The 21853-nt window shown below is 41.7% G+C and overlaps 1 protein-coding gene across 3 annotated transcripts in view; it reads left to right on the forward strand.

Annotated features, from left to right (window-relative positions):
• The first annotated feature begins 4460 nt into the window (after positions 1 to 4460).
• Positions 4461 to 21853, forward strand: part of LOC114028030 (zinc finger protein 420-like) — a 20833-nt gene continuing 3440 nt past the window's right edge. For 2 of the 3 annotated variants that reach the window (XM_027842217.1, XM_027842218.1), the window contains exons 1-4: positions 4461 to 4595; positions 5455 to 5579; positions 7059 to 7185; positions 8292 to 8387. In XM_027842217.1, coding sequence (XP_027698018.1) covers positions 4583 to 4595; positions 5455 to 5579; positions 7059 to 7185; positions 8292 to 8387 — 361 coding nt within the window. In that variant the 5' untranslated portion in view covers positions 4461 to 4582. Of the gene's footprint in view, positions 4596 to 5454; positions 5580 to 7058; positions 7186 to 8291; positions 8388 to 13137; positions 15827 to 21853 lie in introns of those variants that run through there. The other variant, XM_027842216.1, reaches the window with a different exon arrangement.

Genomic DNA, 21853 nt, shown 5'->3' on the forward strand with positions numbered 1-21853 from the left:
TGGTTTGGGGAGAGGTCTACATATTGTGTTTCCTTACTTCATCCTATAAAATGTTCATTTGTCCTGAAATGATTTGCAAGTTCTGCTTTTCCCTTTCAAAATGTTAGTATTTTATGCTCTCATCAGCCACATGCTCATCTCAATGTGATCTTCTGTAATCTGAGCACCCCCTAGCCGCTGTGCACGCACAGTATTTATTCCTACGATCTATCATCACTTCTATCCCCAACACCTTTTACCCTAACTGACTAGAGCCTTACTAATTACAATTCTGCCAAAATACAGTTTTGAACTTATTTTCACTTCCACTGACTTCAACACAAGTTTTACTGTGTTTTAATTTGCTTAAACAATTGACTTAGCCTGCAATAGTTGCATTACATTTCACTTACCTGCAGTTGTTTCCTGATCTCAAAACAAGCTTGTCTCTTTCTGGGAGCACTTTGGAGTTCACCATTACTCTGGGAGTCCCAATCAGGACTCGCTTGGTGACCTCTTGTTCATAAGCAACACAAGGGTAAATGAATCCACCTCTGCTGACTTTTGTTCTTTTCTGAAGATGGTCTAAAATTTCCTTGTTCTGCCTTCTAATAAGAACAATTCCTTCCCACAATAAACTTGTTCTAACCTTAAGTACAGTTTTTAAACATACCTTTTCTTCTACTCTAACATTAAACCCATTTCGCAGATTGGTACCCCAAAACTGCAGACTTACAGAGACTGGCTAGCTGAAACTTCTTCAGTCTTAGCAAATGTGTTTCTTTTTAAATTCTGAGTTGTGAAATGATTTAAGCTCACAAGAGTTTTGTTCTAATTCCTCCTATACTGCTTCCTAAGTTTTTCTTACTTTAACACTTCCCTGAAGCCCTATTTCACTGAATTTCTCCTGAACATCAATCAATCCCTAGTCATTTTAAAGGTCCCTTTATTGAATACCTGATCTGTGAATTTTTTTGTTTGCATAAAATTCTACAGAGTTTGCTAGTGTGCCATAAGTTCATCAAAATGCTTTATAAAGACATCCAAATTACAATTTAGAAATGAAAGAAATTAATGAGTCCTTTTCACAATTTGGTTTCCAATCAGTTTTTTCTATCATAATTTCCAATTAATTTTCTGTGTTTATCTTTTATCTCAGCAACCTCCAACATTGACAGTGTCAGAAACAAAGAGCAAGAGAGATTTGCCTTCTCTTAAGACTTTTTGAAAGTTGTTTTTTTTTTTAAATAACTCCTATTCTTTTTTTTTTTTTTTTGGTGAGGCAATTGGGGTTAAGGGACTTGCCCAGAGTCACACAGCTAGTGAGTGTCATATGTCTGAGGCTGGATTTGAACTCAGGTCCTCCTGAGGCTGGTGCTTTATCCACTGTGCTCCCTAGCTGTCCCCAAAAGTTTATTTTTTACAGCCTGTTTCCTTTAGTTGATCACACCAAAAGAAAAGGCACAGGTTGAGAGAAATAATTATTAATAACCAATATTTTGTGGAGATTCAGAGCTCTCCCCTTCTTCCAAATTCCTGGTTTTAAAAAGGTCAGTCTCTTGAAGGACAGTACTGATAATGAGATTGAATTAAAGCTTCTCCATCTTGGTCAGACCCCACCCAACCTTACAAGGAAATATACCCCACTGTGTTCTACTCAGGTTACTTGGGTGGAGACAGATCCTTTTGTAGATAGCCCAAGGCTGGGGGTGGTCTGAGTATAGAGATATTTTCTCTGTCCAAGGGTGACATGGTGTCACTCTCAGCCCCTCATTGAACACCTACTACTCTTTGAAGGGTATATAAACCTGAGCCTACCATCAGGATTGTCTTTGGTCTAAGAAAGACAGCCAAATGACCATCCTTTTACAAATAACCTGCTGGCCTTTGTCAACCTGAAAGCTGGTTAAAGAGACAACAAGGTAGGTGATAAGTAAATCCATATTGTTTATTCCCTTAAATTAGCAACATGTACATGGAGCCAGAGCTTTTAACTCTGACTGAATCAAGCAATTTTAGGAGGACATTTAAACCCTAACTCAGGATGTCTGTGTTCCTCAGATTTGTGGTCCTCATATATGTTTAACCATAGCATGAGAAAGGAATTTTCTTAATTGAATAGGTTGTAAATACAATCAGATAGGAGAATGTCAAAGTGTAAATCATAGATCCAGGATATCTATGTTTCCTTTACCATTAACATGATACAATATAACATATGTCCATAAAATACCAAGAGAAGAAAAGTCCCCTTATTCAAGGTAGTGTCTGGGTTAAAGGTGCCTTAGTGGTCATAAACAGAAGAATACTCTTGGTCAGCTTCAGCTGTCGACACAGGAAGGGGCGTTCTCAGTTCACTCAGGAAGAAAAGATCAGTTCAGGTTTTTGGCCCTTATTGGGGCTCGATTGATCTTAAATGATTATCACCTTATTAACAAAATGATTACATTTCCCAAAATTATGTCTCTCAAACCTTTTTAATCATTACAAGGTAAAACACCTGGTAGCTACGTGTCACCACAAAGCACAGAGAGTATAATACAGGCACAATAGTCCCTTGTACAAGTAGGCCCTTTTAGGAGCTGCAGACCTGTCCCATAGTTTTATTCTTAGTTTCTCCAATGTAGAAAGAAAGGAGAAGTTACAGCTGTCAAGGTGACCTGCTTTCTAGTGGTACAAATCACTCTGCCTTTCTTACCTTCTTCAATAGGAACTTTTTCTTTTTCTTCAGCTAAAAACTACAGTACACAGTCGACTTTAAATCCACAAGGAAATAGGTATGCTTTAGCCAAATCTCCCTCCCTAGTTTCCCCTGAAAGCTAAGTCCCAACAGAGACTGGGTAAGACTGAAAAGTTTCAAACATTGTGAAGATGAAGGTTTAGTAATATCAATGGCTCTTTCTGCCCTAGACTGGTTCTGGGAGATTACTCAATAAAATTCCATAACTTTCTAAGGAATCCAAAGTTCCATGCTTTGGTCAAAACAGTCCCCTGAACTCTGTATTGCTAAACCCAAGGCTTGCATGGCTCACCTTCTACCTTCTCTTAGTTATCCTTTGCTGGACAGAGAACTCACCATTGTCCCCAAAATTTGAAATCCTCTGTCCCCTCAGCTCCTGAGTAGGACTTTTAAGTCATAGTGGTTTTTTTCCTGCTTTGAAATCTCTCTCTGAGAATGTGAAGAGGCAGAAGGGCTCATTTTACAAGTGTTGAGGTCTGAGAGGTTTCGAGACCCCTCAAGGACTGGAGTACAGGACGGGGTCATCTGGAATGAATTCACAAACTCAAGCATTCTTTAAGTCAAGATTTATTGTTATGCTATACAGCAGGCAGAGGTTCTCAAGGAATTCTGCCATGGTGGGCAGAGCTCCTTAGGGAACTTGGAAGCTAACGGGAATGACACTAAAGCTTATAGAGGAAAAGTAGTGAATTATGTGGCAAGTATGCTAATCAGGTGGTAACATACAATGACATCTTGGGGGTTTCCTAAGGGGGGTGGTTTTGGTCTGTTACGTCTGTAACAAGATAGTTTCAGGAGTTGACGTCCATAGCTTGACCTCTGGATTGTATACAGTAACTGTGGGCATCAGTCCTTGATAGTTCTGCTGGTACAAGATAGTCCTGTTCATACGAGGGAAATTCTACAGCGGTCAGCTTGTTCTTCTAACAGGGAGAGATGGTTTGCCTCTCTGGGACCACTCATGAGTCACTGCCAGAGAGAGGGTCCTTGGGCTGGAGGGAAACTGTCAGGGGTAGTGTGTCTGAGGCTAGGGAGAAATATGGTCTTGGAAGTGGGGTCTGAGTACAAGCACCCCATCACAAGCACCTGTAATACCTGCTGGGGACCCAGGTGTCCTGACTCCCTGGCCTCAGCCCTCCCAGAGCACCCACTTGTCTCCCAGTGAGAGATTGTCCCTTACAGAGGCACAGACCCTACTAGTGTGTAAATGTTTCCAGCTTGGAGGAGGAAACCACATTGGGGTGGGTAAGCCTGGGGTCCAGGCTGCAGGGAGGACGGGGACACCTGCCTGGTGAAGGAGGGATGGGGGGAGGGGAATCGGGAGGGAGGGAGGGTCTGGGTGTCCTAGCTTGGAAGAAGATGAGTGCAGCAGGGGGGCAGCTGGAAGAAGGGCAGGAGAGTCTGCTGAGGAGGAGAGTCTGAGTCCCAGAGCAGGGGGAGGGAGGGAGGTTGTGGGAGGAGGACTTTCACAGCTTAGTGGGTGGAGGCCCAGGTGGAATTTGAGCCCTGGGGTGGAGTTTGGAGGCTTGGGAGGAGTGGCCAAGGCATTCCATGTGATGGAGGGCAGGGCTTGGGGAGGGGAGGCAGGCAGGGTCTGAGGACCTACTCTAAGAGCCATTGGAGGAAAGGGAAGATCCTGAAGTCTGGGCTGGACTGGGGAGGGCGGGGCTCTTGGGACTGGAAGGACCCGCCCACAGTGGGCTGGCTGGCTGGCAGCAGAAGACTGAAAAGAGCTCTGAGCTCTGATCGAGCTGCTTTCTTCCCTTTCAGCTGGTTTACTCTGTCTTCCCTTGGAGCTGAGATCTCTCTGCCTTCCTCCATAGGAGCTGAGATCGCTGTGCCTTCCGGAAGCCAGCTCTGTGCATGCAGGTCCCAGGTAGGTCTGAGCCAGGAAGCAGTGAGGCCCTCGCCTTCTGCTGGCAGAACTTTCCTTTTCGTCTCTTCCTCCTCGTCTGCCCTCATGCTGTGTCTTCCAGGCCACCAAGAGCCCTCCTCGTTCCCAAGGCTGGCTCCCCGTCACATCCCAAACATCCTGGGGTTTCATCCCCAGCTTCACCATTGAGTCACACTTGCCCAGCCTTCAGACCTCCCCCTAGACACCCAGGACTACTGCCTTTTTCCTTCCCATCAGGACCCATTGTCCTGTCCTACCCCCAGCTCCTGTTCAGAGATTTGGCTGTCTTACCAGCAGCCCTAGCTCCCTATAAGCAGCCAGGAGTCCTGCCTCCTTGCCCCCAGGACCTACCCAGGACCCAGGCACCAAAGCTTCTGCCTGGCCTCCCTTACCTGGACCTGTGGCTCTCCAGCCAGTTCCCTCTCAGATCCCAGCCATTGGGTCCCTGTCTCCAGTTCCCCTCCAGGGACCCAGAGAAGCAGCCTCCAAGCCTAAGCTCCAGAGAGGGCCCAGGAGCCCTCCCCAGCTCCTGGTAGACCCAGGATACAGTCATTCTTCTTTCCCAGGCTCAGCTGCCCCCTGGAACCCTTCTGTCACTCAGATGTCCCCTCTCCTCTCCCCCAGCTTTGGTACAGTGTCTGCCTCCCAGAGCCTCCCTTACCCTGGCCTCCTGCTTCGCTGGAATGGGGCAAAAAAGGAGCTGGAGAGAGAGGGGAGTAGTCTTCCTGTTCAGACCACCTTCATTTCCAAATCTGATCCTCCCTGTGCAAGTTGAAATGTGTGCCCAGGGCCAAAGTCTTTGTTATCGCTGCGGGACCTCACCCTCTGTAAATCCCCTTAGGTCAACCTCCTGCCCTGGGAGCCTTCAGCCTCCCCAGTTCAGCCTGCAGACCGCCAAGGCCTGGCCCAAGCAGGGAGCCTGGAGCTAGAAGGGAATGGCCTGGATTCTGGAGATCCCCAGCCCAGGTGAGTGCACTCTGTCCAAAGACTTGACCAAGATGAGCCAGCTTGGGCATTTCAGTAGGCAAAGAGGATCGTCCTTCAGGCTGGCAACACCTCACCTATGCATTGTTTCTTTACAGAAGTAGATATGAAGTGGAATGCAGGAGTAACAACACTGCCCTGCTGTCTCCTGCCTTTTCAACTGATTCATTGGTGCTGGGGCATCACAAGCTCCCCTCACCCAAATCGCTGCCTTCTGTATGTGTTATCCCTCACTACAACTGACTGCCAGGAAGGACCCCCTCACTCACTCATCTCTATTCCATAGGGATCAGTTCTTTTTGCAGGCCTACCACACACACACACACACACACACACACACATACACATACGCACACTCACATATACACATACACACACTCACATATGCACACACATACATACACTCACACACACATACACATACATACACTCACATATACACATACACACTGATAATCATTTAAGATCAATTGAGCCCCAATAAGGGCCAAAAATCTGAATTAATCTTTTCTCCTTGAGTGAACTGAGAATGCCCCTTTCCATGTCGACAGCTAAAGCTGACCAAGAGCGTTCTTCTGTTTATGGCCACTAAGGTGCCTTAACCCAGATACTACCTTAAAAAATGGGACTTTTCTTATCTTGATATTCCATGGCAGTAAAGAAAACATAGATATCCTGGATCTGACATTTGACATTCTCCTATCTGATTGTATTTACAACCTATTCAATTAAGAAAATTTCTTTCTCATGCTCTGGTTAAACACATATGGAGTCCATAAATCATGCAAAGGCATGAAATGTTTTGTTGATGACACATGAGACCCAGAGCCACCTCCAGCCCTCAATATAACAAGAGATAGCTCTTTTTCTCTTGACTAGAAACAGTCTCCCACCACTTAGTTCAGTCCAGGTTGTGATTGTTACCTCTCAAGAATCCTCTTCATGTTTTCATCTGGATTTCAGGCCCTCAGGAAACAAACTAGATCTTTTCTTCTTCTTTGCTCTCTCTTCAGTGATCCCAGGAAACTCTCCCCCTAATCACGCCCTGAGAATATACAACACCTTCTGGCATCTCACCAACTCTTCGTGGAACTTTTCTTATAACATATCACTTACACTTGTCCTGATGAAGGAGTTTCCCATCACCTTCTCTTGTCCTCCAGAAATCCTAACACACCTCTGATAGATCACATAACTTCTCCGATTCCATAGAGAGAACCATCCATATTAACACATGCTCCATTTTATTCCAGCTGCAAATATAAAAAAGCTTTTGTTAATATTCCATTGAGTTTTTCATGGCTGTGATTCTAAGTGTTGGCTCTGACACTCGTAAGGGTGTGATCTTTGAGTAAATCTCCTCTCTGTGCTTCAGTTTCCTCCTGTAAATTGATGGGCATTGGACTAGATCAATTCTGAAGTCTCATTCAGCTCTACATCCTGTGACTTTTGATGGTTTAGGAGTTGGTGACATTCCAGGATGTGGCTGTGGACTTCACCCAAGAGGAGTGGGGCCTCTTGGACCCTCCTCAGAAGGAGCTGTACAAGGAGGTCATGCTGGAGAATGCCCAGAACCTGCTGTCCCTGGGTAAGAACCACTTCCCCTAAAACTATGAATCAACCATCCAAGGAACTGCCTTCATTCCCTCCCACATGTGCAGGGTTTGGAGCATTTATCAATGATTAGAAAGGCCAAGTGCTGATTTCTTGTGTCCAAGAGACAGGTTCTCCTGCTGCCTGGTTTTCCTGGAAAAGGTCTTTACATCATATGCGTGGGAGCTGGGACTTTCTTTTCTTGCCCCTGAAGCTGCCTCTTACTGGTTGTAGGGAGCCTGAGGTCAAAGATCGAACCGGTGTTGTAGAATCTCAGACTTGGAAGTCATCCCAGAGGTTGCACGTAGTCTCACTGAACAGGAATTGTTTTTCTGCCAAATCTTTGAAAACTGCTCAGGCAGCTTTTCCTTGGAGGTGGGCAGTGAAGGAAGCCCCTTCCTCCCAAAGCAGCCTCTTCCCCCTTGGGTTAGGTCGGGTCTTTGGAAGGCTCTTATTGACCAGCATAGATTTGTAGCTCACAGCTCCTAGTCTTACCCTCAGAAGCCTGCTGTACCAAGTGTGTCTTTGTTCTCCCTTTTGACCGTCCCAGAATTCCAGCACAAATGGTGGGAGAGGAAGGGAAGGAAATAAGCACTTATGTATACCTACTATGTGCCAGGTACTACGCTAAGAGCTTTCTTTAAAATTATATTGTAATCTGACCCTCACAACAAGTGTGTGAGTTAGATGATATTATTATCCTCATTTTGTAGTTGAAGAAACTAAGGCAAACAGAGTTTATGGGCCTTGCCTCAGGTACTTAGGTGATAACTGTCTGAGACTAGTTTTGAAATCAGAGCTTGCTGAATCCAGGCCCAAGGCTCTCTGCACTGTACCACCAGCTGCCTCTTAAATTCTAGATAATGGAATCTGTGGAATCAGCCCATTCTTCTATGAAGGATGTAGAGAAAACAGAATTTTTTAATTCCAAATGATCTTCCCATCCCCAACCAAAGCTCCCAACAATAGATACCCCGAAAACAAGCCTTAAGGAGTCCTGGGAACCATCTGGTGGCCCTCCCTACAAGCCCCCTTTTCCTGAAGTGAACTCAATTACAAGTGTCTTTCCATCCTCATCCCTTCCTTATTTTTCATGCCTAGGTATTCCAGTTCCCAAAAAAAGTTTGATCTCCCATTTCGAGCAAAGGGAAGGACCATGGATACTGGCGAGGGAAGACCCAAGACACTCTTGTCCAGGTGAGTTAAATGAAAGCAGGTGTATGAAGGCTGTTGTCACAAGAAGTAGCTACATGTCACAGAGAAGGGTATGTTAGACTTGGGGGCAGGAAGACCTGACCTGCCAATCTTTTTCATATACTTTTTGACAGTGGTATCCTGGGCAAGTCACTGAACTTTTCAGCCTCAGTTTACCTGTCAGTGAAATGGAGGGGTTGAACTCTATGCCCCTTTACTTCCCTTCCAGTGATAAAACTATGATCCTTGAAGATCCATTGCTTGGAACTTTGGGTCATGGAGCTCCCCTGGAAGATATCCAAAAACCATTATTTAATACAAGCTCTCTTCTAGACTCTTTTCAAGTTAACAACCATTCATTAGGTGTCTACTATGTGCCAGGCCCCAGATTATTCATAGAAAGAAAAGGTACATTCTCAGCTGTCAAGGAGCTCACAGACAGTGGGGAGAGACAACAAGGACAGAAGTATGTAAAATATACCCCATACAGATTAGATTGGAGCTAGTCAAGGGAGGGAAGGCACTTAGATTAAGGAGGATTGGAAAAGCATCATTGTGGAGGGTGGGCTTTGGCTGGGGCCTCAGAGAAGCCAGGGGGAGCATTCTAGGCATGAGGGGCAGCCAGGGAAAGCCCATGGAGACTGAAGATGGTGTGTCCTGTTCAAGGTACAGAAAGGAGGCCTTTGCTACTGGATTATATGTGGAGGGGGAGTAAGATGAAAGAAGACTTGAAAGGGAGGAGAGGGGCAGCTGATGAAGGCCTCTAAGAGCCCAGCAGAGGATTTTATATGTCATCTTGGTGCTTATGTGAGCTTTAGGAAGATGAACTTGACAGCTGGGTAGAGCATTGACTGATCTAGGGAGACCCTTGAGGCAGTGAGACCAAACAGCTGGCTTTTTCAATACCACAGGTGTGAGGTTATTGGAGTCTGAACCTAGAAGGTGGCTGTGTTGGGAGAGAAGGGATGGGGGATGTATGTGAGAGATGTTACAAAGGTGGAATCAACAGGACTTTTCATAAGGTTGAAGATGGAGGGGACAGAAGATGGTATGAGTGTGAGAGATGGTGGGCAGTGGATGACGTCTCTTTTATGAGCCTGGACGATCGGGAGGGTGACCTGGATAGTGTTAGGAGAATAGGAAGATGGGAGGGTTGGAGGAAAGATAATGAGGTTAGTTTTGGACGTGGTAGGAGGAGAACCCAAAGAGAGGAGTATCACCAAAACCTAGCGAGAAGAGAGTATCAAGGAATGGCGTGCGGTGACAGTGTCAGGAGAGGGGGGGTAGGTGGATGAGGATTTTGATTTACCAATTAGAAGATCATTGGTAAGTTTGGAGAGAGGAGATTTAGTTGAACAGTAAAGTTCAGAGCCAGACTGCAGAGTTTAGTAGAAAGTAAGAGTGAAGGAATTGGAGACCCCAAGTGGAAATGGTCACCTGTAGGTGTTTCACTGTGAAACAGAGCGGAGATGTAGAACAATGTCCACTGGGAGTGGATGGATCCGATGAGGCTTGTTTGAGGACTGGGGAGAAATGGTTTCATTTGTGGCAGTTGGGAAGAAATCAATAGAAATGGAGAGATTGCAAACTAGTGAGAAAGTGGAGATGCTGGAGTAGGTTCTGTGATGGAGGAATAGATGGGATGGAGTGGGATCATTGGGGCATATCTGCCTCATCGTTCAGGAGGGCCCCCTCATGTGAGACTGGGGTAAAGGAGGAAAAAAAAAGCATCTGACCTATGTGAGATGAGGAGGAGGTAAACGTCCAATTGTTTTACTGAATTATGAGGCCAGGTTCTATGGTGAGAGGGCTGGGGGAAGGGAGCGAGCCATATGGGAGGGTTGGGAAGGAATGAAAAGATTTGGAAAAGCTGCCGTGTTGAGTGGGATAGGAAGTCAGTTAGAGAGATGTAAAAGGATTGCCTTGCCACAGTTGGGGCCCAGCTGAGATGATGTTCCCTAAATTTATAGTGAATCCAGGCAACCTGGTTTCATTCAGCATTATGTGAGTAGGAATGAAGGCCACAAGACTTAAGATTATAATGAGAGGTAATACAAGGGTTGTTTCCATAGAATGGTTGTGATGGTCCATGATGGTTTCAAGACGGCTTGTAATGTGCTCATGGTTTTCCAAAAGCCTTCCAGCTGTGCAAAGAGGTAACATCTTGATCTGGTGATTACGCTGCTGATGAGATGTGCTTACAAAATAACCTGGGAATTACTCTGGTGCAGTGACAGAAAACAAGTGACCATAAGTGCATGCCTGTGACCATCCATTGGGAATTGATTTGCACTCAACCCTTTCTGGCTGTTGGGAAACAATTTGATGTCAGGTTGAGAACCTGAAGGAACATGTTGGGCTCAGTCAGACATGGTCAGAGTGTGATGTAGTCACTGCCTGATCTTGAGAAGCATTGTATGCTTGGTTCTGACAGTGTGGAGTCACTGCAGGAAGAAAGCTATTACGCTTGAAATGAACATGCTTGGCAGCTCCAGAGGAAAATATTTAGATATTTACATTTATTTTATTTTTATTTAAAAATATTTATAACAAAATTCGGCAATTCTTTTCTGCTCAAGGTTCTATTAAATAATTTTTAGGTCAAACCCCTTAGACCATTACTGTGAAGCCCCAAAGGGTTTATCAGCCACCAAATGACTAGGGTTACCATAGGACCAAGAGTGAAGCAGGCTGTTCACTTCCTGACGGAAGAGTGACAGACTTAAGGTGAAGTATAAGACATAACGTTTTTGGACATAGGAAATGGATGGATTCTTTTTATTATGTTTATTACAAGGATTGTGGCTTCTCCTTTTCTAATGAGGGAGCAGAAGCACTCAAAGATAAAAATTTAAAAAGAAAAAGATAATAGCTGTCCTAAAAAAAGTGATGGGCCAGAACCAAATACAGTATGCTTCAGGTGAATTAGAAAAATAGAAATGGAAAAAAACTCCAAGGCTGGCAATCCTAATGTTATCTTAGCCATGAGAGTAACAACAACAAAAAGATAAAAGGGATCACCAGGGAAATTCACTTATTCTTCTAGACATAAGAGATAATGAAGTAATATGAATATTTGGTATATGTGCTACAAATGGCACATCTATGGATTTGAATATAATATAAGAAAAGCTGGATACAATATTGAAAATTGCTACACAAGAACACAACTATTTCTTAGCTTAGCATATGAAATTTACAGAGAATAACTGTGATAATGCATCAGAACTGGTCAATAAAGAGGAACCAGAAGCGGCAGAACCCAATGAAAGTATAAACAGCTGGCATTTGAAGAAAGGATTGAAAGTACAATGGAGTCCCTAGAAGGGGTCCCTCTCCTGGGATAGGGGAGAAGCTGGGCTGGGGTTGCATGTCTCCCAGGACGGTGGTGTTCTTGCCTCTGTGTGGTCTCCAAAGTTCTGGGGTCCTTGGTGTTTAGGGGTGTTGCTATGGAGACCAGCAGTTACCAGGATACCTCTGGGAGAGGACAAGGGTCTTAGAGACCCTCAGTCAGATTTCCTGCCCCCTTCAGTATCCTACAGAGCCAGAGGGACACCTCCTGGACCTGCATCATCTCTGCCCATGGCTGGGATCCACCTCCCCCCCGATCAGTTTTAGGCTGCTTGTCTGATTATGGAGAGTGAAGAAAACATGAAATCATGCCATGGCTGCTTAGGAGCTGTGTACCTTACCTGAGCTCAGGCAAAGGTCTAAGATTTCTTTACTTAAAGGCATCCTTACACCAAAAGTATGACATCTACAGTCAATGCAGAGAAACAGAGTTTTAATCTCTGGGAATCCCCCAAAATAAGCTGACAGCCACTGAAGGACCACAATATAGAGAGATACATAATCATTAAGAAGGAAAATAATCACTAGGAGACTGGGCTGGAACTTATTGCTGCCAGGATCATGTCTAAGTTCTGATACTTGGCAGTGATCGCCTTCTATTCCAGGGTGAGATAGTGGTCTGCTCCCTACAACAATAGCTTAGCGATGCCTTCCCAAAGAAACTTTCTAACAACTAAGTGCAAGATGGTGGTCATCATTTTTAATAAGCACAATAACTACAGAATATGGGAAGAATTAGAGCTTTAACATCCAACTAAATTTGTATTTCAAAAATGTCCAAACTCAAATAAGTTAATTTTTTGCAGTACATTTCTCTGACTATTCAGTGGACATCAACTTCTACTTGTGCAGCAATACCTCTAAGAAGATATTACAGACATGCCAAATACCCTACTTCCACTGGGCACTTGTTTAAAATACTGCAGACACAATGGTCTGTACGCATGCTTACAAATACAAACAAGTGAACATGCAATAATGAAAGCGTTGTGCAAGTTAAGAAAAGTGTGATGGAGAAAGGCCATCTAGTACCATGGACAGAGCATGCCCAGTCACAGTTTTCATTTCAGTTGCAGAAATGCTGCTCAGGTCACTCAACCATTCTGAGCTTCATGGCCTGAATTGTGACTGTAATGAGGATGCTGGGCCTGCCTGTGTCTTAGGTTTGTTGTGAGAATCCAATGTTATTGTATGTGAAGCTCTTTGTAAATTAAATCAACCTGGAAATGTGGACCAACATCATTTTCAAAGGATTGATTCTGTCCATTTAAGTTTGAAGACTCTTCTCTTTCCCTACAGAAATAGATTATAAATCAGTTTCCTTTCTGTCAGTTCAGGGAAGATTTTATATTTGTGTATATGTGAATGTCTCCCCATCTATATGTTTTGTTGTTTCCTTCAGATGGAGAGACCAGGCATGAAATGAGGGAGACTACTTCAGAGCTGAGCATTTCTGTGGGAGAATCACGACAGCCAAGATACATGAGTGATGGTCACTGTGACCCCAATTTAAGAGCTATCTGTGACTCTGATATCAAGATAAAGAAAAAACAAAAGAGTCACTCTGAATTTGATAAAGATGGAAAGAGCTTCAGACAATATTCAGTCCTAATTCACTGTAAGAACATGACCTCAGGGAATGACTGTTCTCAGGATATTGAATATAGGAAATGCTCTACTGAAGAGGTAAAGGTTGTTGAGTCTCATGAAAATCCTCCTGAAGTGCAAACTTACCAATGTGAGATGGCCTTCAGCTTGAATTCAGACCTAATTAGACATCAGAAGAGTCATAGAGGAAACATGCTTTATGTCTGTAATGAAGGTGAGAAAGCCTTCAGCCATAATTCAGAGCTCATTGACCAACAGAAAATTGAGAATTCAAGGAAACATTGTAGATGTAATGAATGTGATAAAGTCTTTAAGCAACAGTCATTCGTTATACACCATCAGAAATTTCATACTACTGAAAAGCTACATAACTGTATGCAATGCGGAAAGGCCTTCAGGAGACAGTCATCCCTTATTTCCCATCAGAGAATTCATACTAGAGAGAAACCCCATGAGGGTCATGAATGGGATAAAGCTTTCAATGAAAAGTCATCCCTTATTGTACATCACAGAAGCCACACTGGAAAGAAACCTTATGAATGTAACCAGTGTGGAAAGACTTTCAGACAGCGCTCTTATCTTTCTGTACATCAGAGAATTCACACTGGAAAAGAACCTTATAAATGTAATCAATGTGAAAAGACTTTCAGACGCAGTTCCAATCTTACTAATCATCAGAAACTCCACACTGGTGAGAAATCTTATGAATGTGATCAATGTGTAAAGGTTTTCACACAGAGGGCCACTTTTACTAAACATCAGAGAATCCACTCTGGAGAGAAACCTTATGAATGTAGTCAGTGTGGAAAGGCTTTCAGAAAGAACTCCAATCTTGCTCAGCATAAGAGAATCCACACTGGAGAGAAACCTTATAAATGTAATCAGTGTGGAAAGACTTTCAGACACAGCTCCAATCTTACTGTACATCAGAGAAGCCACACTGGAGAGAACTGTTATGAATGTAATCAATGTGGAAAAGTTTTCACACAGAAGGCCACTTTTACTAAACATCAGAGAATCCACACTGGAGAGAAACCTTATGAATGTAAGCAATGTGGAAAGACTTTCACTAACTCATCTAATCTTGCTGGACATCAGAGAATCCACACTGGAGAGAAACCTTATAAATGTAATCAGTGTGGAAAGAGTTTTAGACACAACTCCAGTTTTGCTAAACATCAGAGAATCCACACTGGAGAGAAACCTTATGAATGTAATCAATGTGGAAAGACTTTTAGACACCACTCTAGTCTTGTTAATCATAAGAGAATCCACACTGGCAAGAAACCTTATGAATGTAATCAATGTGGAAAAAATTTCAGAGAGATCTCTGATCTTGCTGAACATAAGAGAATCCACACTGGAGAGAAACCTTATGAATGTAATCAATGTGGAAAGGCTTTCAGACACAGCTCCAGTGCATCTGCACACAAGAGAATCCACACTGGAGAGAAACCTTATGAATGTAATCAATGCGGAAAGGCTTTCAGACTGAGCTCTAGTCTTGCTGCACATCAGAGAATCCACACTGGAGAGAAACCTTATGAATGTAATCAGTGTGGAAAGGTTTTCACACAAAGGGCCAATTTTGCTAAACATCAGAAAATCCACTCTGGTGAGAAACCTTATGAATGTAATCAATGTGGAAAGACTTTTGCAAACAAATCCAATCTTGTTGAACATCAGAAAATCCATACTGGAAAGAAACTTTATAAATGTAACCAATGTGGAAAGAGTTCCAGAGAGAGCTCCTGGCTTGCTCAACATAAGAGACTCCACACTAGAGAAAACCCTTATGAATGTAATCAATGTGGTAAAACCTATCAGGAACAGTCATCCCTGATTGCCCATGTGAGAATTCATACTAGATATAAATCTTATCACTGTAATGAATGAGAGAAAGCATTCAAATGAAGATGTGGTGAAACAATTTTGCAGCCTATGACAATGTAGAAAGTTGGCAGGAAAGAGCTGTCTCACTTGGGTGAGAGTAGAGTAGATATCAGAAAATTCATTCTGGGGACAAGCTTGATATGAACTCAATGTGAGAAAACCTTCAGTAAGAGATCATCTCTTTATATCAGAGGATTCATAGTGGGGAGAAACTTTATTACTGCGCTAATTGGGGACATGCCTTTTGATGGAAGAGGGAAGTCCCTAAATATCAGAATATTCACGCTGGAAATAAGGCTCATAAAAGCAGTGATTGTGGGAAAGCCTTGACATGGAGGTCATACTTGACATTGGAGAAATTATGCTGGAGATAAAACTTATGAATCTAATTAATAAGTAAACCTTTTGCTTGAGCACAGATGTAGACATTCCAAATTTCATACTGTGCATAAAGTCCTATAAATGTAATGAATTTTTCTCTGAAAGACTATTATTTTTTTCAGTACATCTCAATAATATTCCATAGCATTTGTATACTGTAACTTCATCAGGCTTTCCCACTTTATTAAAATACTCATTTGTTTCCTGTTCTTTGTTGACACAATTTTGGCATAAATATTTTGGTAACTGTTTGACATTTATTTCTGTAATGATTTCTTTTGGCTGGAAGTTGGCACAGCGGATAAAATGCTACTTCTGGTGCCAAAGACCTGAGTTTAAATTCAGTTTCTGACATTTACCAGATGTGTTACTGTAGACAAATCATTTTACCTATTACTGCCTCATTTTTCCCATCTGCAGAATGTATATACTAAGGGGTGGAGCCAAGATGGCACAGGAAAGGCAGACCTCACCTGATCTCTTCCAAATTCCCCTCCAAACAACTTTAAAATAATGCTTCAAAACAAATTCTTGAGCGGCATCACCAACAAAAGGATGTGGTGAAACAATTTGCCAGTCCACAACAACTTAGAAGATTGGTAAGAAAGATCTGTCTCACCGGGGTGAAAGTGGAGTTCACTCCATTGCAGGCTATGCCCCAGCAAGCCAACTGCAAGCCTCAAGGGCACGTGAATCAGCAGGCCAGCAGTGACTTCAGAAGCTCTCAACTCACATGTGGGAAGCATGTTAGACACCTGATCAAAAAGGTACCCTTTGCTGCCAGTGGGTGCAAGATTGTTGCATTTTCCAGGGTTGCTGTCCCAGGGTGAGAGACAGCAATAGCACACTAGTGACTGCAGCTGTAGGGGAGTGGGGACCCTGGTCACTGTTTCAGGGCTGAAAAGAGTGTTTGTGGTCACTTACAGACCAGAATACAGGCCAGTAGATTACTAAATACCTCTGCTTGAATTGTACCATATTGAAAGAACTGAAAACTTATGCACCTCTCAGAACCAGTTCTTAAAACAGCAGCATGGGGGCAGCTAGATGGCGTAGAGGATAGAGCACCAGCCCTGAAGTCAGGAGGACCTGAGTTCAAATCTGGCCTCAGAACAAACACTTGACACTTACTAGCTGTGTGACCCTGGGCAAGTCACTTAACCCCAATTGCCTTAAAAACAAACAAACAAACAACAAAAAAACCAGCAGCATGAAAAACCTGAAGCTTGTGACAGTGCCCCCTCCACCCAAGGAGCAGAGACCAACTTTAACATGAAATTAAAAGTCAAGAAATAGACTAGGAAAATAAATAAACAACAAACAGAGAACGCTACCATTGAAAGTTACTGTGGTGACAGGAAAGATTAAAACTCAGAAGAAGACAACATAGCCCAAACTGCTACATCCAAAACCTCAAGGAGAAATGTGAATTGATCTCAGGCCCAAATAGAATTCCTGAAAGAGCTCAAAAAAAATTAAATCTCAAGTAAGAGAAGTAGAGGGAAAATTGAAGAAGGAAATGAGAATGATGCAAGGAAATCATGAATAAAGAATAAACAGCTTGGTAAAAGAGGCACAAAAAATACTGAAGAAAATTACACCTTAAAAACCAGAATAGACCAAATGTTAAAAGAGACACAAAAATCTACATAGAGAAGAACTCCTTAAAAAGCTGAACTGGCCAAATTGAAAATGATGTACAAAAAATTCACTGAAAAGAACTAAAAAAATCACAATGGGTCAAATGGGAATTCATGTACAAAAGTTCACTGAAGAAAATAATTCCTTAAAAATTAAAATTGGGGAAGTGAAAGCTAATGACGCCATGAGACATCAAGAAACAACAAAACAAAGTCCAAAGAATGAAAAACTGGAAGAAAATGTGAGACATCTTGATGGAAAAACAACTGAACTGGAAAATAAGAAGAGGTAATTTGAGAATTATTGGACTACCTGAAAGTTAAGATTTTTAAAAAAGGCCTGGACAGCATCTTTCAAGAAATTATCAAGGAAAACTGCTCTGGATATCTTAGATCCATAGAATAAAGTAGAAATTGAGAGAACTCACCAATCCTCTCCTGAAAGAAATCCCCAAATGAAAACTTATAGAAATATTATAGCCAAATTCCAGAGCTCCCAAGTCAAGGAAAAAAATACTGCAAGCAGTCAGAAACAATTCAAATATTATGAGGCCACAGTGAGGATCACACAAGATTTAGCTGCTTCTATGTTAAGGATCAGAGGGCTTGGAACATGATATTTCAGACAGCAAAGGAGCTAGGTTTACAATTAAGAACCACTTTCCCAGTCAAACTGAGCATGATCCTTTGGGGTGGGGATGAGGAATGGACATTCAATGAAATAGAGGACTTTAAAGCATTTCTGATGAATAGACCAGAGCCCAATTTAAAAAAAAAAAATGACTTTCAAATAGGAGACTCTAGAGAAACATAAAAAGGTAAACAGGAAAGAGAACTCATAAGGGATCCAATAAAGTTAATCTGTTTACATTGCTACATGGGAATATAATAGTTGTAACTCCTAAGAACTTTATCATTATTAGGTCAATTAGAAGGAGTATACATAGACAGAGGGCATGGCATTAAGTTAACTATGATGGGATGATATCTAGAAAAAATAAAATTAAGAGGTTAAAAAAAGAGTTGCACTGGGATAGGGGAGAGGTAAAATGGGGTAAATTATCTCACATAAAAGAACTGCATGAAATTAAAAAGGGTTTATACAAACCAAAACAATGAAGCCAAAATTAGAAGAAAATTAGGAAATGAAGAAAAAAATTTTACTTTAGTAAACTTTCTCAGATGAAGGTCTCAGAGAACTGTGAGAACTCAGCCAAATTTATATGTTCCCCAGTTGATAAATGGTCAAAGGATATGAGCAGGACCTTCTACACATTTCTGCCCAATGGACAACATGGTACAACTCCAACCCTAGGCTGAACCTCTAGGACAGGGGTGTGGAAACTGCAGCCTTGAGGCCACATGTGGCCTTCTAGGTCATTGAGTGTGACCTTTTGACTGAATTCAAGTTTTACAGAACAAGTCCTTTTATTAAGGGAATTTGTTCTGTGAAGTTTGGATTCAGTCAAAAGGCCACAACTAGAGGACTTAGAGGGTCACATGTGGCCTTGAGGTTACAGGTTTCCCACCCCTGACTTTGGCTTTTCTAAATTACCTTTCCCTGGCCCCAGTTTGTCTGAGGCAATACCCATTCAATGACTAGGCTAGGTAAAAACTGAGACAAAAAAGGACCTAATTTCCCATCATAAAAATATCAATCTGGGAGGGGAACATCCACAAAGTTTCTGGTTTGAACAGAAAACAATTGCTATTTACACTCATTCTGTGCCATCAAAACCTAAATAATGAGCCATAGAGAGCTGAGCTGTGAGGCTAATATTAGCCATTCAGTGAAAGCCACAGTGATTTGGATTTGAAGGCATAGTCAAGTAGCTCTATTTGAAACACAATAGGCTGGTCCAGAGAATCATTGGACTCCTTTAAACCCTCCCCTTTTTTGATGTCTGGTTTTTTTTTTCAGAGCTATATTTCAAGAAATAAAAAATGAAAAGCCGCATAGGACAAAAAGTAAATTGTCCCAGCTTTTAGAAAAAAAATATATAATCTCAAATCCCCAAATATCTTACAAACTATAAGCAACCAAAAATTATATTCCTATAGACAGAGCACCCACATGTAAGGATATGGTGGATAGAGGGAGCGATGAGGGCTGTAGTTGCGTGTGGCTAAAAGGGAGGCAGAACACACATCTGTAGCCCCACCTTCATCCCTCCCTTCTCCAAAAGAGACTTTCATTCCTGCTAGATACTTTTTTTTTTTTCCGAAGTAATTCTGGGGGTCTACAAGACAAAGCACTAGGACTAGTCAGGAAAACCTGAGTTCAAATACAGCCTCAGACACTAGCTGTGTCACCCTGGGCAAGTCATTTAACCCTATTTGCCTTTGTTTTCTCGTCTATAAAATGAGCTGGAGAAGGAAATAGCAAACTTCTCCAGATCCATGCCAAGAAAATCCCAAATGTGTCACAAAGAGTTGTACACAACTGAACCGACTAAACTACAATTACAAAAACATACACAATGTCATGTATTTAAAACATGAAACAAAAGTTATTATCAGTTAGATATGTTAATTCAGTCAAATGCATTTCTAAATTATCCTACATAGAAGTGGTATGGCTGGGTCAAAGGGAGAATAGTCTTGTGTTATTCAGATTTCTTTTCCTTTATATTTGAAGGTCTTTCTCCTGGTTTCTTGAAGAATTTGTTTTTTGTCATTGAAACTAATAAGTCTAACCACTATGTGTCTTGATGTTTGCAGCATTCTTTTTCTTAAGAAGTGGTCTGTGGGGGGCAGGTAGGTGGCAGAGTGGATAGAGCACTGGCCCTGAAGTCAGGAGGACTTGAGTTCAAATTCAGCCTCAGACCAAACACTTGACACTTACTAGCTGTGTGACCCTGGGCAAGTCACTTAACCCCAATCGCCTTAAAAAAAAAAGTGGTTTGTGTAGGGGCAGCTAGGTGGCACAGTGGATAGAGTCTTGGAGTCAGGAGGACCTGAGTTCAAATTTGACCTCAGACACTTGGCACTTATTAGCTGTGTGACCCTGGGCAAGACACTTAAACCTGATTGCCTCAATAAAAAGAAAAAAAAATGTGGTCTGTGGATTCTTTCAATGGACACTTTCAATTGACAAAAGTGCTGGGAAGTTTTCTTTTATTATTTCTTGTATTGTGGTGTTCAGATTTTTTGACTTGTTAAATTTGTCTGGGAGACCTATAATCTTTAAATTGTTTCTTTTTGCCCTGTCTTCTAGATCAATATGTCCATATGGAACTCATGTTTCCTTTTAATGTCATTGCTTTTTTGCTTCACTTCTACAGCAGCACTTCTTAAACTGTGGGGTTTTGGCTCAGTTCTCTACATATGTGAGAAATGAGGCCTTCATCTGAGAAAGTTTACTAAAATAAAAAATTTTTCTTCATTTCCTAATTTTCTTCTACCTTTGGCTGCATTATTTTGGTTTGTATAAACCCTTCATAATTTCATGTATTCAAAATTACCCATTTTATCTCTCATCAACCTTTATCTCTTGTTTGGTCATGGGCTTTTTCTCTACCCAGAGATCTGACAGGTAGTTTCTTCCAGGCTACACTAATTTGCTTATGATTATCACTGTTTATATAAGTCACACACCCTCTTTGAATTTATCATTAGTAAGTGCCTATTTCTGCCAGACTACTTTCCAGTGTTAAACCAAGCTCTCCTCCTCACCTTTAAGGTGGCAGCTGCCAAATCTTACTCTGGCTCCTTGGTATTGGAACTTTCTTTTGGAGTACTTACAGTTTTTTTTTTCTTTGACCTGGAAGTCCTGGTTTCTCCATGACATTCCTGAGAGTTTTCTTTTTGGGGTTTCTTTCAGAAGGTGACCAGTGGATTCTTTCTATTTTCACTTTTTCATATGGTTCTAAGAGTTCTGGGCAATTTTCATTTATAATTTCTTGAAATATGGTATCCAGGATTTTTTTTTGTCATGATTTTTAAATAATCTAATAATTATTAATTTATCTCTCTTTAATCTGTTTTCCAAGTAAGTTGCTTTCGATTTTATATTTCTCACATTTTATTTTTTTAAATTTTTCAATTTTGTTCTAATATTTCTTATTGAATCACTGGGTTATTTGTTTGTGTTTGGTTCATTCTAATTTCCAGGGTATTCAGTTCTTATGTTAGTATTCCCACTACAGATTCTCAGCTGTTAATATTTTTTTTGCCATTCTTTTCTCCTTAGCTATTCCACTTTGTATCTCATTTCATTTCTTCCAGGTATTCTTATAGTCCTTGTGGCTCAGATATTTCTTGTTCTATGAGGATTCAATTAATTATTTAATTAGGAGATTGCTCTCTTCTTCATGGCTTAACCTTTGGGCATCTCTCAGTCAGTTCTGCTACTAAATCACCATGCTATATAAAACAGCACAATAAAAAAACACAGTGCTCATGGAGGAAATGGAGTTAGGGACACAATATTTCCAGCCATGGACATTTCTTTTATTTTTGTGATATTGTCTCTTATGGTCCATAATTCCTTCATGACCGTTGCTTGAGAGATATCACACATCCTCATTTTTTTCAAAATGTTTTATTTCAATCTTCTATTCAATACTTAAAGCTTTCATTTTACATATACTGCTT

This window comes from Vombatus ursinus, unplaced genomic scaffold (genome assembly GCF_900497805.2).
Source record: "Vombatus ursinus unplaced genomic scaffold, bare-nosed wombat genome assembly UNPS02014868.1, whole genome shotgun sequence".
Taxonomy (NCBI): Eukaryota; Metazoa; Chordata; class Mammalia; order Diprotodontia; family Vombatidae; genus Vombatus; species Vombatus ursinus.